At 35.5% G+C, this 16,118-nt stretch overlaps 2 protein-coding genes across 3 annotated transcripts; one reads left to right on the forward strand and one right to left on the reverse strand.

Annotated features, from left to right (window-relative positions):
* Nucleotides 1–967: 967 nt before the first annotated feature.
* Nucleotides 968–4,435, reverse strand: fkbp11 (FKBP prolyl isomerase 11). 2 transcript variants are annotated; one of them, XM_079377001.1, is made up of 7 exons: nt 4,135–4,435; nt 3,968–4,041; nt 3,692–3,754; nt 2,174–2,261; nt 1,957–1,990; nt 1,711–1,781; nt 968–1,289 (listed from the first exon to the last, which is right to left on the reverse strand). In XM_079377001.1, the coding sequence occupies exons 1-7, from the start codon at nt 4,322–4,324 to the stop codon at nt 1,081–1,083; spliced, it is 729 nt and encodes a 242-aa protein (XP_079233127.1). In that variant the 5' UTR covers nt 4,325–4,435; the 3' UTR covers nt 968–1,080. The 2 variants fall into 2 exon arrangements, with proteins under 2 accessions (XP_079233127.1, XP_079233128.1); XM_079377002.1 differs by having other exon boundaries at nt 3,968–4,219.
* Nucleotides 4,436–5,083: 648 nt separating this feature from the next.
* Nucleotides 5,084–14,193, forward strand: arf3b (ADP-ribosylation factor 3b). The gene is made up of 5 exons (XM_079376508.1): nt 5,084–5,158; nt 9,163–9,446; nt 10,049–10,159; nt 10,672–10,796; nt 11,485–14,193. The coding sequence occupies exons 2-5, from the start codon at nt 9,299–9,301 to the stop codon at nt 11,644–11,646; spliced, it is 546 nt and encodes a 181-aa protein (XP_079232634.1). The 5' UTR covers nt 5,084–5,158; nt 9,163–9,298; the 3' UTR covers nt 11,647–14,193.
* Nucleotides 14,194–16,118: the final 1,925 nt, after the last annotated feature.

Raw genomic sequence — 16,118 nt, forward strand, 5'->3', positions numbered from 1 at the left:
AAAATTCCCATTATAACTCACTCTTCACTCACTATTCATTATTAGAATTTATTTTGTAACTCATCATCTAGTCCCATATAAATACATGAGCACTTTCACTCAGGGATAGATGCATGACAGGATGACTGAAAATTATAATTAATGCCAATCTGTTGCATTATAATGTTAGTGAGAGACATAGCCTACTTGGAACTATTGATTCTGAACAAAACACATAAACCACAACATAACTGCATAATTTATTTATATTGCAACCCACGCTGTTAACTAAAATTCTTGACAAAACAACAATACTGTTCAATATGAAAGGCTTACAGCACAGTAGTACCATGCTTAAAGATCTGCTGACTCTTGAAGATCTTCTGACCTTTAACCCTTCTGATGCACTGTGGACTGATCACCTGGAGGGAAGTACATTCCTTCCTGAGCAAAGAATGATCTCTGGAGACGCAATATGTGAGTATATAATTATCTTGATTGAATTTTGGCACTTTTGCCTGCAAGACATGTAGAAATACTGCATGTCATAATCATATCATGTCAAACTTTTTAACATTTTATCCAAAGCGACTTGCATTGCATTCAAGGTAAACATTTTTATCAGTGAGAATGATGTATGCACTATTCAATCTAGATATACACACTCAAATGTACTGTAAGGTCATAAGGGCAGCTAAAGCAATTATACAATAAAAGCAATTCATCTCTAACTAGTTAATTTTTAATCAAGTAAAGACAAAAATTACTGTTTGGGATGAGTTGCATTTCAGACTGAATGCTGCAGACATTTTAACCAAACCAAATTATACCTGCTTTCTCTCTATTTCTGGTATGCTTTGACATTTTAAATACACCTAGAGCAATACTATGTTGAAATACTTTTTGGGGCCACTGTACATACTAAGGCACCTTTTGTAAGTGGCTCTAGATAAATGTATCTGTTCAATGACTTACATGTAAACATGGGAGAGTTTTAATTGAATGTTTTAATGTCCTCAAATAAGTCACAAGAAAAAAATAGGAAGCACCAAAATCAAAGCATTTTTTATTTAAATAGTTTATTCTTTTTGGCTTTAAAACTTATTTCTTCTTGCTTTTCTTGTCTTTGCTCTTCTTCTTGCCGTGAGGTTGTGCATGTGCTTTGTTGTAGAGGTAGAGACCCACTAAACCCAGTAAAGTGGGAACCAGCGCCAAGCACAAAAGAGGCAAGATGTCATTAACTAGCTTCTGCCACGGCGTTTGCTGGGACAGAGAGATCACCTCCACCTCAAACTCAAGTGTGCTGTCCCCTGTGAGGAAAGAGAGACGAAGAGATGAAGATTAATAATCACATGGAACATGATTTAAAGGGACAGTCCACCCAAAAATGAAAATTCTCATGTTGACTTTCTATCTTCTGTGAAACACAAAAAAAGGTATTTTGATGAATACTGATAACTAAACAGTTTTGGTTCCCATTGACTTCCATTGTATTTTTTGTCCACACAAAAATGGAACTCAATGGAAATCAAAACTGTCTGGTTACCAACATTCTTCAAAATACATTCTTTTGAGTCTCACAGAAGATAAAAAGTCATACAGGTTCTGAATGATATAAGTGTGAATAAACGATGACAACATTTTCATATTATCCCTTTAATCATCCAAAAAAATGATCATTATTACCAGCTTTACTAAATTAAAGCCACTTTAAAAGTGTGGCCATGCTACCTGGAATGGTTGGAGGGAATCCTCTCTTTCCATACGCAAGATGAGCTGGAATCGTGGCTTTGATTTTTTGTCTGTGCAAAAAAAAAAGACAGAAAAGACTAAAAATTGACTTTAAAGTGGGTGATTCAGACTTCACCCTAAAAGACCTTTTCTTGAAGTGTTCTTGAACGTATTCAATCGCTGTACTTTTATCCTCTCTGCCTACATGCATTGCCAAGTGACCTGCAGGCGTTGACTTGAACTTACCCGTCACACAATCCGACCAGGGCTTGCTCTAGGCCTGCCAAGCAAAATAACAGGTTTTACAGATATGTGCAATTGTGAAAACAGCACATCATTTCTGTTTATTTCCATGGATTGCAAAAGAAAACATGACCTTAGTTATCATAACCGTCTTTCTCTAAAAAAGCTCTGTTGTTATGAACATAACATCATTTAGGGTTCGACTGCAGTGGCCTCATACCTGTGATGACAGACCTCTTGCCCAACTCTACGACCAGAGGCTCACGAGACAGAGAGGTGTCAATCACCTTCCCGTCCATTAATCGACCCTGCGCAGGACAAGAGAAATGGTGTTGCAGGTCAAATGCATTCATTTTTATGTAGATGCAGCAAATTATTTGTTGTAAATAAATATAGAACTTAACAAAAACAATGTAAGTAATAAAATGTAATAAAAGGTGATAACCACCAGGTCACTGCCAGGATGCTGGAATTGTGGATTCGGTTGTAAAAGGTTTGGAAACACTAGTGTTATACAAAGACAAAATATATAAAGAAGGCGTATTTTAATAATCAGGTTGGGGCATGTGTTTTACATGCTGAAATTTAAAAACATTTTATTAATTACAATTTCTGTCGAGCAAAACTATATTTGTGTATATGTGTTTGACATCAGAATAGTAGCATATATTTAATTGAATATTTAATTATTAAAAAATTATTAATATGCCGTATGCCAACAGTTTAAACATTATCTGAAGAAATTATATATATATAGTGAAATTATACTTGTGTATATATAGTGTTATTATAGTATCATTAATATACTATTATAGATTTATTAATATTTTTCATTAAACGTTTTTATATTTTCTGTTTTCAAGTGAGCTATTCTGTAATGGTCTGTCATTTTAAAGTTTAGTAATATTGTTGTTTTTTGTCACTTTATTTTTATTTATTTTTTTCACTAACTTTCCATTTATTTAGTATTTCAAGTTACTGAACTGTGCAGCTAGCTGAAAAAGTTTAAGATTTCTTTATTTTTATTATATTCCAGTTACCGTTTTTGTTTCAAATAACGTAAATAAAGTATTTTTCAAATAAAGTATTTTTAGAAAATGATATATATTATATATTACACGATTACATTTTGTGACAACTTGCCACTTTAGTTGTCATATATATATATATAAATGCACATTCAATATAGTTCCCGATATACTATGACAAGAGTAGCACGTTGTCACAAAATGTAATCACGTGTTAAATGAATTTAGTAATTTTTTAAAAATTAAAATGTTCCGTTTTTCTTTCTTTTTTTAGCAAAGACTTTAATGCATTGACCTAATCTAAAAAAACAAAACAAAAAAAAAAAACAAAAAAAAACGTAAGCTATATGTTCCTCGAGTCCAGCTCAAATGCTGACGTGTTGCTCCGCCTCCTCCACAACATTTGGTTTCGCTTAAAACTAAAATACTATTATAAATAACTGCATTTGGAAACAGAAAGGTGACTCCACGATGAACTTCTATTCTGCATGAACTCAATCTCTCATTGTACTGCATTACAACTCTATTTTCTGTCAGATATGGCGAGTCCAGATGTCAGCTGCCACATCACTGAACGATTGCATGTGCAAATAACCCCCAAGAGTCCATTTCGACGCATTTTATGTCAATAATACCAAGAGATTTTATTGGGAGGTGCCTCGTTTTACAACACAATAGGCTGTGAAGACGCACCGCGTTGTATTTATTACCGTGTAATGGATTTGAAGCGTGTCGCCCATCTCTGATGTAATCGTGCATGTCTCCGGCTTCACCTAAAATGGTCAAAATCATAATATTACAGAGTGGACGTCGTAAGGAAATGAACGACTGTACTCAAAAAAAGATGCAACATTGTGAATATGCATGTTTGCACTAATTCGTGAATGTGCATTTGTAATTAAAGCATGCATGCAGCGAGCCGCTACGTGGACTCTTGTAGTAATAGTCACTAGTCATTCATTAAAATAAAACTTAACCCAACTTACCAACGTCTCCACAACCAACTGATCGATCAGGCTTTCGTTGCTATCTCCGTCCTCAGCTGCAACAAATGCAAAAGCTGCGAGGAAAATCAAGGCGATTGCTGTCCGAATTCGCATCGTGTCTCACGTTATGAGAAAATAAAGGATAAAAGCTACTCTAAGTGACTCACTTCCGTCACGAGAGTCGTCCCACTGAGAGAGCCAATAAATACTCGGACACAAGAAGCCAGTTAAAGCTGATGTGTTATTATAGTGAATCCCCGCCTCATGATCCGCCAGCATCCCAGAAGTCTCTCCACATGGCTGCTGCCCCGCTGCAGGGCCCCTGATACCCTGCGCTTGAGGAAACCACCACTGCATCCTTTTTTTTTTTTTTTTTTTTTTTTTTGATTTGTTTAAAGGCAAATTGTGTAATTTCTACAAAACAAGCGTCAGTACCCGGATCTGCAAAAATAATAGTTGTTGTCAGTCAACTCCGCCGTCTTCCATTGGTCTTACAAACAGATAGCTCCGCCCCCGCTACGCTCAACCAATGAGCATGAAGTATTTTGGCTTTCATATTATTTTCTTTACAATAAACTTTAATAAATAGATAAAATTATATAAATTTTAATCTTTAGTCTATAATGCTTTATCACCATAAATAAGCTTTAAATATTTACCTCTTTGAATTCACATTAGGTTGACAATCTTATTTTTATATTTTTAAGTTATCTTTGCAAAGTTATTTTATGTTTTGTTATTTTTATTATCATTAGTTATTTTAGTATTCCTACTATTATAGTTTTTGCTAAAATTAGATTTTTTTTATTTCTCTGTTTTCGTTGTTATTGTATTTTTTATTTCTCTGTATTGTTTCATTTCAAGACTTAAAATGTGTTTTTATTTTCCCTTTTGTTTCCATATAGCCCTAAATTAATTAAAATAAACATTTTATTCTTCAATACAAAATGCTAGATATTAGCTCAGAATTTCCAGGGATGTTGTAGTCTGAAGGACTGTTGTGACACCTCAAGCATTTCCTTGACATGTCATTTCTGCCTTGGTTCTGCTACCTGACTGGAGGCAGTCTCAAGATGCGAAAACAAAACATCGCGAGAAGTCCCCATCTAAGCCTGTGCTGTCGGCGTAAACTCTCGCGAGATTTTCTCTCTGTCTCTCCGTGTCCAAAATCGGCTGGTGTCAGCTCGCAAGGTAATGCAGATACGTTCAATTGTTGTGTTTGCTTTTAAATGTAGCGTTTGGAAGTGGTTCTGGCGAGTTGAAATCTTGTTTGTACGTTTGGTGAATAATGACAGCGCGTCTTATATTGCGGCTGGAAACAGAAAGGCCTTCCGCGAGGCACGCGCCGTCTCTCCATCTCTCCAAATGAATGAAGATCTGTATCACAGATGAAGTGCATGCTGTCTTACGCCTCTTCAGACATTATGACGGCTCGTATTGCTTTTGCATGAATTGTAGTGATCTTGCATAAGAACAATTTCATGCATCTGCTTCGTGCCAAACGCCTCTCTTCACGGAGAAGCTCCTATCTTTGTATCCTACGCCGACATTGTCAAAGGGTCGTAGGCCTTTATGAGCTCCAACAGACCGTCAGTAACCCAAATTATTCATTTTGAGCCATATTAATGTTTTTAAAGACCGTCGTATTAGATATAATGTGGACCTCCGTCTCGCGCAGTTGTATTTCGATGTCTCGTGACTACATTGTTGGGGTCTCTTGCATGGAAAATCATTCCGAAACAAGGAAACCTTTAAAAAACGACGAAGTCTGTTACAAAATAATAGTTGTAAATGATATTCGTGAAGTGTTTTGTGTGGAAGGGGTTTGCTGGAGGTGGGTCGGGGCGTCAGCACCATGGACAGCTCAGCCGGAGTCAGACCCCCGCAGCATCATTATCAGATTACTATTCATCACAAACACCTTCTCGTATTACTATCTTAGTGGACACATTTACATGTGCATTAAGTATAGTTTATGCTGGTTATGCATCTTTAATATTGTTGCCCTTTGTCTTGATTTTAAAGAGGGGGTCAAGGCTAGTTGTCACACTTCTGTCATTATTACTCAGAATAGATTTATTTTTAAAAGTCAGTTTCTTTCTAGGCATGTTTTATGAAACAAAATCTATTGAACATTTCCACTGTGGCTTGGAAAAAAGAAAGATACAGTAGCAGGGCATTGTGGCATCATATGCTTTTTTTTCAGCAAAATTAAATTTTCAAAACACAAAACAAGTAATGTTAAATATGGACATGCTATTTTTTTAGGGGTTTTTTTTCAGCAAAATTTAATTTTTGAAACAAGACACTGTAATGGCAAACATGTCAAATGTAAAAAAAAAAAATTTTTTTAATTACAACATTTAAAACCTTTGAGAGACTACGCTGACATAAAATGTTTCTAAGTCCTGTGCTCACAGTTTAACATTTTCATTGAAAATCTGAACATGTGTCAGTGATGTGCTTTTTATTGTGTTTTGTTTTAGCCTGGATTTGTTTAACCAACAGTTATAGCAAGAGTTTGATAATTGGTATTTCAGTTTGATGGACAGAACTAACTAATAAAATTTTCTGAACATTTACTCATCCTCAGGCCGTCTTCCAGAAAGTAGATGAGTTTGTTTCTACATCAGCAAAATAATTGGAGAAATGTAGCATTACATCCCTTGCTCATCAATGGATGCTCTTCAGTGAATGGGTGCCGTCAGAATGAGAGTCCAAGCAGCTGATAAAAACATAACAATAATCCACAAGTAATCCACATCACTCCACTTTAACAGCAAACATCAGTTTATTACATTTGTAAAACACAAAAATCATTGCTTCCATAATTTATAATAATATTTTCTCCAGTGAAAAAGTCAATTTCCTCTCACATCACAATCCACTGAAATATTTGTTTAGAATTGTTTCAGACTGTTTTCGCTGTGCATATTTCTCTTCTGATTTAGACAACTTTTTAACTGGAGAAAACAGTATTAAGGATCGTTTTATTTCTCATATTTTAGCTGGAAGTAACAGTTTGATGGACTTGTGGACATCTTAAAGGATTTGTTTCTCACAAACGCACAGATTTTCAGATGTTTATTGATGGACTGGAGTGGTGTGGATTACTTGAGGATTATCAAGATGTTTTTTATCAGCTGTTTGGACTCTCATTCTGACGGCACCCATTCACTGTAGAGGATCCATTTAAGTAATGCTAAATTTCTCCAAATCTGTTCCGATAAACGCAAATTTTCATTATTGGGTCACCTATTTCTTTAAAAGTGTTTAAAACAAGGTGTTTGAAACAAAAACACAATGACACACAACACACTGCTAGAGAAGTTCCATAGATATGGCCATTGTGTGACTAACCTCAGTCTTTCCATTTCAAATTTAAGATTTATACATCGACATTCATGAATTATAGGACAACACGGTTATCAGGGAATGTGTTCTACATCTCGGATAACTCCATCTGGGAATGTTCAGGGATGACTAGTGGGGGTTCATGTGAAGAGAGGGATGAACAGATTGCTGGATGGCCTGAAGACATGGCAGGATCATAGTTTCTTCAGTTCAGTATGTAGCTTGTACACATAAAGCATACTAGAGAAGATCAGAAATGTACTGTATACACACATCAAGAAGCATCATGTTCATTCAGTCCGCCCCCTCAGAATTCTGAGGCTTGCAACATCCAAATGCGTCTTTGATAATCAGTTGCTTGATTACAGCGGGTGAAAGAATGTTTGACTGAAATGTTCAGATTGCACAGATCATCATTTACATGTTAAATTCGGTCAGTTCAATTGAATCACACTTTATGTAGATCATTTGCTGCAATATGAGCATGCATATTTGTATCTAAAGGGTGCGTATTTGTACCATAAAGCTACGTATTAGTATCTATAAAAAGTAAATATTAGCACCTAGAACTTCAGTCTTCAGTGTCACGTGATTCTTGAAAAATCATTTTAATATGCTGATTAGTCATACTTGGATGAGGTAGAGAGACTCACATCATGGTGCCAGGACAACTGTCTCTCTCTGAATGTGAGCAAAACTAAAGAGCTGATCATGGACTTTAGGAAGAGACAGCAGCAGCCCTACACTCCTCTTATGATCAGTGGGACCCCTGTGGAGAGGGTGAGTAGCTTCAAGTACCTCGGTGTAAACATCTCTGAGAACCTGACTTGGACTACACACATCCAAACACAGGTTAAGAAAGCCAGGCAAAGACTGTACCATCTGCGACAGCTGAGGAAATTCAGGGTCTCACCAGCAATCCTGAAAACGTTCTATTCAGGGACCATAGAAAGTGTATTCACTCAGTGCATCTCAGTGTGGTATGGAAACAGCTCCAATCAGGACTGCAAAGCACTACAGAGAGTTGTGCGCTTAGCTGAGCGCATCTCAGGGTCTGCTCTCCCCTCTCTGTAGGACATCTACCTCAAACGCTGCAAAAATAGAGCTGTCAAAATCATCAAGAACTCAAATCCCCCTGGTAACCGTCTATTCACTTTGCTTCCATCTGGTAAGCGCTTCCGTAGCCTGATGGCAAAAACTGAGAGACTCAGGAGGAGCTTCTTCCCCCAGGCCATCAGGCTCCTAAACTCTAAAATTACATGACTCCATGTAAATATCACCATATCAATAAGCTATTCATATTTTTTCTACCTCATATTGCTGCTATTTAAATACCCTGTACAACTTTTTTGCACATTCTTTTGCACATTCCTGTTATATTACTATTTATGTCAACAACATACTGACCTGCACATTTATATTTATATTTTTTTATTCTTTTTATTTTTTCTACTTTTCTTTTTCTTAATATTTGTATTCTATACAATTGCACTGTCCTTGGAGCGGACCTGACTTACATTTCACTGCTGGTTATACTCTGTATAATTGTGTATGTGATGAATAAAAATCTTGAATCTTGAATCTTGATTTCATGAAACAATTTTTATTATCAGTGTTGAGAATGGTTCTTCTTATTATTAATATTTTGGTGGAATCCGTGATGCATTTCTCCAGGATGACTAGAAAGTTCAAAAGAACAGCATTACTTTGAAATACATTTTTTTGTAACATTATAAATATCTTTTACTTAACTGGCACTTTTGATTAAGTGTCCTTGCTGAATAAAAGTGCACATTTTATGAGAGTGAGCATAACATTTCCTTTCCTTTTTCCCTTTTCAGGACTCTAGATTCTTTTTGTCAGCTATATAACCTTGTTTCTCAAGGCTTTCAGTCTTTTATCTCAGTGGATTGTTCCACACCAAGGACTCACAGCTTTCTGGATTGTGATTGGCTAGACGAAGCAAAACGTTGAATCATGGGGAATATTTTTGGCAATCTGCTGAAGAGTCTGATAGGGAAGAAAGAGATGAGAATTCTGATGGTTGGATTAGATGCTGCTGGTAAAACCACCATCCTTTACAAACTGAAGCTGGGAGAGATCGTGACCACCATCCCAACCATTGGTAAAATCCTTCTCTTTCTTTATTCTATAGTTATGTTGACCTACAATACTATTATACAGGTACATCCTTAGGCAGAATTCAAGGTCTGAGACACAATGACATTTCAAAATGTATATTTTGTTTGTGTATTTCATCATATAATGAACTTTTGTGAAACAGCTGGTTGAAGAACATTTCCATTTCCATTTTTTTTAAATTGCAGTTTAGTAAATTTGTTTTCTTGTGGGATGAGGCCATTTGAGTTTAAATGTACTATTTGAAATTAAATAGTGAAGATTATTCTGTTTTGACTTACACTGTAACTTTTAGTTTCCATTTAGTTAAATATTTTAATGCTGCTATTACTGTTGGCAAATATAAATGCTTTTTATAGCAGAAACTGCCAGGTATGCAGTATTTGTAGAAGTCTGTAAATTGGGAATTATGTAAATTATTCTTAAGAAATTAAAATGTTACAGTTTCCCTAGTGTCCCTATCCATATTCACTATCTAGAGCCATTATATTTTTACAGTTGCTGTGAAGTGAATGTACAGTAACTGAATTGTACTGTGATTCTGGGTCATACAGTGTAAGTTTGTGATGTTTGTGTTTGTGTTTTAAGGCTTTAACGTGGAGACAGTGGAGTACAAGAACATCAGCTTCACCGTGTGGGATGTGGGTGGTCAGGATAAAATCAGACCACTCTGGAGACACTACTTTCAAAATACACAGGGTGAGTTACACATACACTCCACTTCTCCCACTAAAACACAAGCTGTATTGAGTTGACTGTGTAAATGATGGTAATTTGGTGATTCTGTGTAGTTTGCGTTGTGTTCAGTGAGCACACACTGCATTTACACGGCTGTGCCTGCAGAACCACCTTGGAAACATCAAGCAGGGTTATTATAGCTAACTAAAATTAAAAGCATAAAAATATTTGAATTATAATAAACAAAAATGGAAAGAAAATAAAATATGTATGAAAACAATTATTGGACTAGTTCCCTAGGCAACATTATTCATTTTCATTTAGTTTAACTTTAACATTTATTATTTAACATTATTAACTGTAATAGATACTAAAATAACACTGGTTAACGTCCAATAAACAATGTTCTTTTCAAACAAAACACTGCATAGCTGAATGCAGTCTGTGTATTGTTTGTGTTGTGTTAATGTTTGTTGCTTGTTGAATTACATTAAGTCTCTATTCTTTATCTCTGCTCATTTTTCTTTCCTTAGGTCTTATCTTTGTTGTTGATAGCAACGATCGGGAGAGAGTTAACGAGGCGCGGGAGGAGTTAATGAGGATGCTTGCAGAAGACGAACTGCGTGATGCTGTCCTTCTTGTCTTTGCAAACAAACAGGTACTGTGATTTATTTTATTAAAGCATCCCTACAACCTGACAGATAACAAAATATATGTCCTAAAAATTATTTAATATTTTAATATTTTTACTACCATTTAAAAGATTTGGGTTATATTTATTCAGCAAGAATTAAATAATCAGAAATGACAGTAATTACTTCTACATTGTCACAAAAAAATCATATTTCAAATAAATGCTCTTGTTTTGTATTTTCCAAAAAAAAAAAAAATTAAGCAAAACTACTGTTTTCAACATAATAATAAGAAATGTTTATTGAGCAGCGAAAGCATATTAGAATGATTTCTGAAGGATCATGTGACACTGAAGACTAAAAATTCAGCTTTGCCAAAAAAATACATTTTAAAGTATATTCAAATAGAAAATTGTAATGCTATTTCACAATATTACTGTTTTAAGTGTATTTTTTATCAAATAAATGCAGTCCTAGTGAGCATAATATACTTCTTTCAAAAATATTAATAAGTCTTCCTCAAACTTTTCAATGTTAGTATATAGGTTACTAGCAGAACATTTTATATAAACAGAAAATGGACAGTCCATTAACTATTGTCTGTATTTCTGTTGCTAAATTGTATGTTTATTTTAGAATAAAATATCTGGTCCTATCTAAGCAAATATTCGGTTTCACAATCTACTCTCTCATGTTATTCCTCCTTGACTCCAGGATCTGCCAAACGCTATGAATGCAGCTGAGATCACAGACAAACTCGGCCTCCATTCGCTTCGCCATCGCAACTGGTATATACAAGCGACCTGCGCGACCAGCGGCGACGGTCTGTACGAAGGGCTCGACTGGCTCGCCAATCAGCTCAAGAATAAGAAGTGAGGGGCGGGATTTTCATTACGTGGCCGTCTCTCGCTTTGGGAAAGGGGTGGGACTAATTTGGCCTTTGGAATCATTATGGTTGGTTTCTCTTTGTTTAATTTTTGTAATTTTTTTGGTTGTATTCTGGAAAAACACAGTATGTGGTTTATGGAGCCGTCTACGCTCTGTGTAAATCATCTGTATGTTTATACGCACACACGCATTCACACGCAGATCAATATTTCCTTTTTCCATTTAACTGTACGAAAAGTGTATCAACATTTTGTTGATTTTATCGTCTCTCCCTCACTCGCTCACGTGTTTACAATCAGTGATCAGTGTTGTCCTTGACTGCCATGAAAAAGATTGTTGGGTCTGAGCGTGCTCATGTATTATGTAATATGTTTATGTATTTCCTAGTATTGTCAAAATGCTCCGCAGATGCGATTATGATGCAGTTTGCCTCCTCACGCACACAATATCCACAGTCTGCAATCCCGGCGGTTCGTGATTGCCTTAGATACCCTGCTGTGTTTTGCATGGCTCTTTCTCTCGGTGTCGTGTTAAGCGTTGTGGTGTATTAGAAGTTAGCTCTGCATGTGTGTGTTTAGTCACACGGAGCTGGTTGGTGTCGCATGCTGCTTTGTGGCTATGCTGTACTAGAATGGACCCACATCCCTCGCCTAAATTCTGAGTCAAACGTGGTGCTGTTGGGTAGTCCACCATAAGTCGTATTCGAGTGAAGCTGTAAATAAAGCTTTTTCCAATCAAACGACCCTTTGTTGTAGAGTTGACTTGGCTAAATGTTGCATGGGTAAAACTGTATTGTTTGGTAAGAATCACTTGCATTGTCTGCATGGCATGCATGCTGTGCTGTTAGTCCGATAGATAGATAGATAGATAGATAGATAGATAGATAGATAGATAGATAGATAGATAGATAGATAGATAGATAGATAGATAGATAGATAGATAGATAGATAGATAGATAGATAGATAGATAGATAGATAGTGAAATGCTGTTTAACACAGTCCTTTATTAATTGCTATAATAATTTGCCACTGACATGATTAGTAGATTATTATGACACTAAACTGTTGCCTATTTTTTGCTTTTGCTTTCATATTAGTGAACAGCATGAAACAGCACACACATGTACATTAAACCTTGGTATGTCAGTGGTCTGTGGCAAACTGCATAATAACTCATCTGCTTCTGTGTTTGTTTGCATGTTTCATGCTCATAATGCATTTTGTGGGTTCAGACTAACATATCGCCCCCAACGAATGTGAATTTTGTTCAATCAGTGCACACATTTGGGCTTTATCCATGGTGTTTTTGTTCAGAAATGAGAAAAATATATAGATATATATATATTTAAAGTAGCTTGTCTTTTGTGTTTAACACTTCATAATCTATAACATAAACTATATCTGTTACAGACTACAAGGACAAATGAAAAATCAAATGCTAACCTATTTTACCATACTAGCTAGTGTAAATACCACAGAACTGCTTATCCTGCATTGCGTATGTGTTGGTAATCCATCCATCACATAAAAATCGAACACTAACACAGTCTGTTTGTAACTGTATGTGTTTCTAACACTGTTTTCTAATTTGCATTTTTGGCATCTTCCCACTTAATACCCAGCACCTTTACACTAAAATCCATTGTTATGACTCTTATGACTGTATGAACATTATAAAAGGCAAGTCTTTTCAACCAAGGACATGACTCGAATGAAGTCTTGTATTATTTTGAGCGCTGTAGCATGTGGGTGATGCAGGAACGGGAGAGTTACCAAAACAACTGTGCTATTTAGCAAGACACTTAACCTCAAATGATCCAGTTTGGCTATGGAACATATGCTTAGTTAGCTTAACACACACTACAGTAGTATTTTTAGCATATAATGCAAACAGCGATATGTCTGCAAGGCCATTTCTACACAAGTCTGCAGTGTGAATCGTCCAGTCTGTTAAGTTTTGTGGCCTTATCTTCTTACAAAAGTGTGTTTTCACAAGGTTATTTATTAACTAAGTTATTGGGTCACTGAGTTGCTTGTTTTGTTTTAGTTGATCTGGGAACAATAGGGGTTAAAAAAAAATCTCAAATACATAGTTTGCTTGATTTCAAAGCATTTATTCTTTGCATTAAATAGTTTGTGTGCTTATTGAGTACCTAGGGTTTACTTTTTAGGATAGTTTAAAGTTTATCTTCTTCGATATTATATTTTTATTTATGTATTTATTTTGGTGAGTGTTTTGGTGAATGTGTTTTTACCTCCGTGTGCTTATGCATTTTCTTTGTTGATTTTTTTACTGTGTTGGGTTAATCATTTTGATGGATTATACAGTGTCAGTGAACATAATCAATGAAGGGGAAAACAATTTATCACTGAATAATAAATAAATAAATAGAACTTAGAAATCATGGATGAAATGTGTAATTATCTGTTACAGTAGATTAAGAAAGAATATTGTTGATTATTATGTAGACAGACACCAAAATCTTTCTCTCCCTCTGATCCCTGACTGTAACACTACACTCAAATAAAAACGTGAAAAGGATTTGCTGTGTCTTCTCTCTTTTGTGTTTGTTCCATTTTACATTTTTAGTGCCAGTTTCAAAGTGGACATAAGAACATTATGTCATAACCACACCTGCTGGCAGATTATAGTGGATATTGTTGAATAAACCTGTCCTTGTCTGGAATATGCTTTAGTAAAGCCACCTAATGACTTCATCATATTGTATATTATGTGTAATGTCTTATATTGATCTCTGGGATGCACCAGAAATGGTCTAATCCTAGATTTAATTACAGTGTTAATGGATTGCATTATTATTTATCGTAAACGTCTCACAAAGATAAACTGTGCTTTGAAACTTTGTATCGAGTCTCTTTCTGAACTGCAATCCCTTATGTCAAGCAGAAGAGGGCAGAACTATTGTGAAAACCAGCACAGTTTCACACACAACTCGGTTTATGAAAGGAAGTAAAAGCATATTCTCATGACTGCATATGTGCATGACAATGTATAATATATACAGTGCAAAATATTTATATAAAAACCCTCGAGCAAAGCAGAAAGTGTGTTCGAGAGCTCAATCAGGGTGTGTTCTGGCCCATAATGCAGTTGGCTGGTGAGATATTAACGAACAAGGAATGTGCCCCAAAATCATAAAAGACATTGTTTATGTGTTGCACTTCCCTGTAAAAAGAAAAAAAATATCATATGATGTATCAGAGCATATAGAGGACACTAAAGAATTCATTAAGGGTTGTTGTGTAAGTATGTATGTCTGTCTGTGTACTTGTTTGTTCAATCAGTGCATAAAGACCGGCAGTGCAAGAAGAGCTGGTCTTTAAAACCTGTTTTCCAACTGTGACTACACTCGCATGCTGTCTGAATGGAGAACAAGGGGGAAGTTCATTGTTCAATAAGTACCAATATGAAAACTTTGTATGCTGTGAACAGAAAAACACACTTTAAAATCATAATTTGATTTATGAGTATCTATTAGAGGAGCTATAAGGAATATGCTTAATAATAAAGAAAAAATAAGTGTAAAAGATTTTCCAAAAAAATAAAGTTTCTTAATAATTATTCTAGATTACAATTAAATGCATTCTTGTGAGGCACAGTATTTGATGTGTGCACTCAAAGTTTCAAACATTTAGAATTTAAAATATTACCATCAATAAATTACAAAAAGGACAGTCGAATGGGAAAAAATAAATACATACTAATATAAAAATGTGTAAATAAAATAAAATATGATTAATAAAAAAATTTATAAAATATGAAAACTTTACTGTTTACTTTTGAGGCATTTAGAATTTCAGGAATTACAATGAATAGGGTGCATTACAAAATGGAAAAACATAAATCTATAAATAAAAATATAAGTAATAATAAAATATATTTTTAAATGCATTATTGTGGCAGTTATTTATTATGTCTGAGAGTGATGTGTGCTCTAAACACTTTCTCGTCTCAGAGGTCTGAAGCCATCTGAGCTGAGGCACAAAGTGCTCTTTGTGAGACTGTGAGTCCAGAGCCATCAAAGAAACACTGATAAACTAGTGGACGATACCGGCACACAATGCCAGCCTTGACTTACACACAGTGAGACCCTCACTCCAAGATGACATTATTATCGATACAGCAAAGCCCGGATGTGTGTATATGTGTGTTTGTTCAGGGAGAGAGAGAGGAAGAGAGAGAGCGCGCATCTTGGCACATAAATCTATCACAATCCCGTCGGTGTTTTCAGTGTTGGCTGTGAGGACTGTCGGGAAATTCAGAGCACTCTCTGTCTAATAATGGTCAAGAGTTCACAATCAAGGCTTTATGACTTGTTTACATGTTTGAAATAAATCAGTGCACGAGCTTTGGAATTACAAGGTCGACGTCACCTAGATCAGACCCAATCAGCGTTCAGCATCGTTCACCTGTAACAGGTAACAAACCTCGAGACGGC

The sequence above is a fragment of the Barbus barbus genome, assembly GCF_936440315.1.
Source record: "Barbus barbus genome assembly, chromosome: 25".
In the NCBI taxonomy this organism is placed as follows: Eukaryota; Metazoa; Chordata; class Actinopteri; order Cypriniformes; family Cyprinidae; genus Barbus; species Barbus barbus.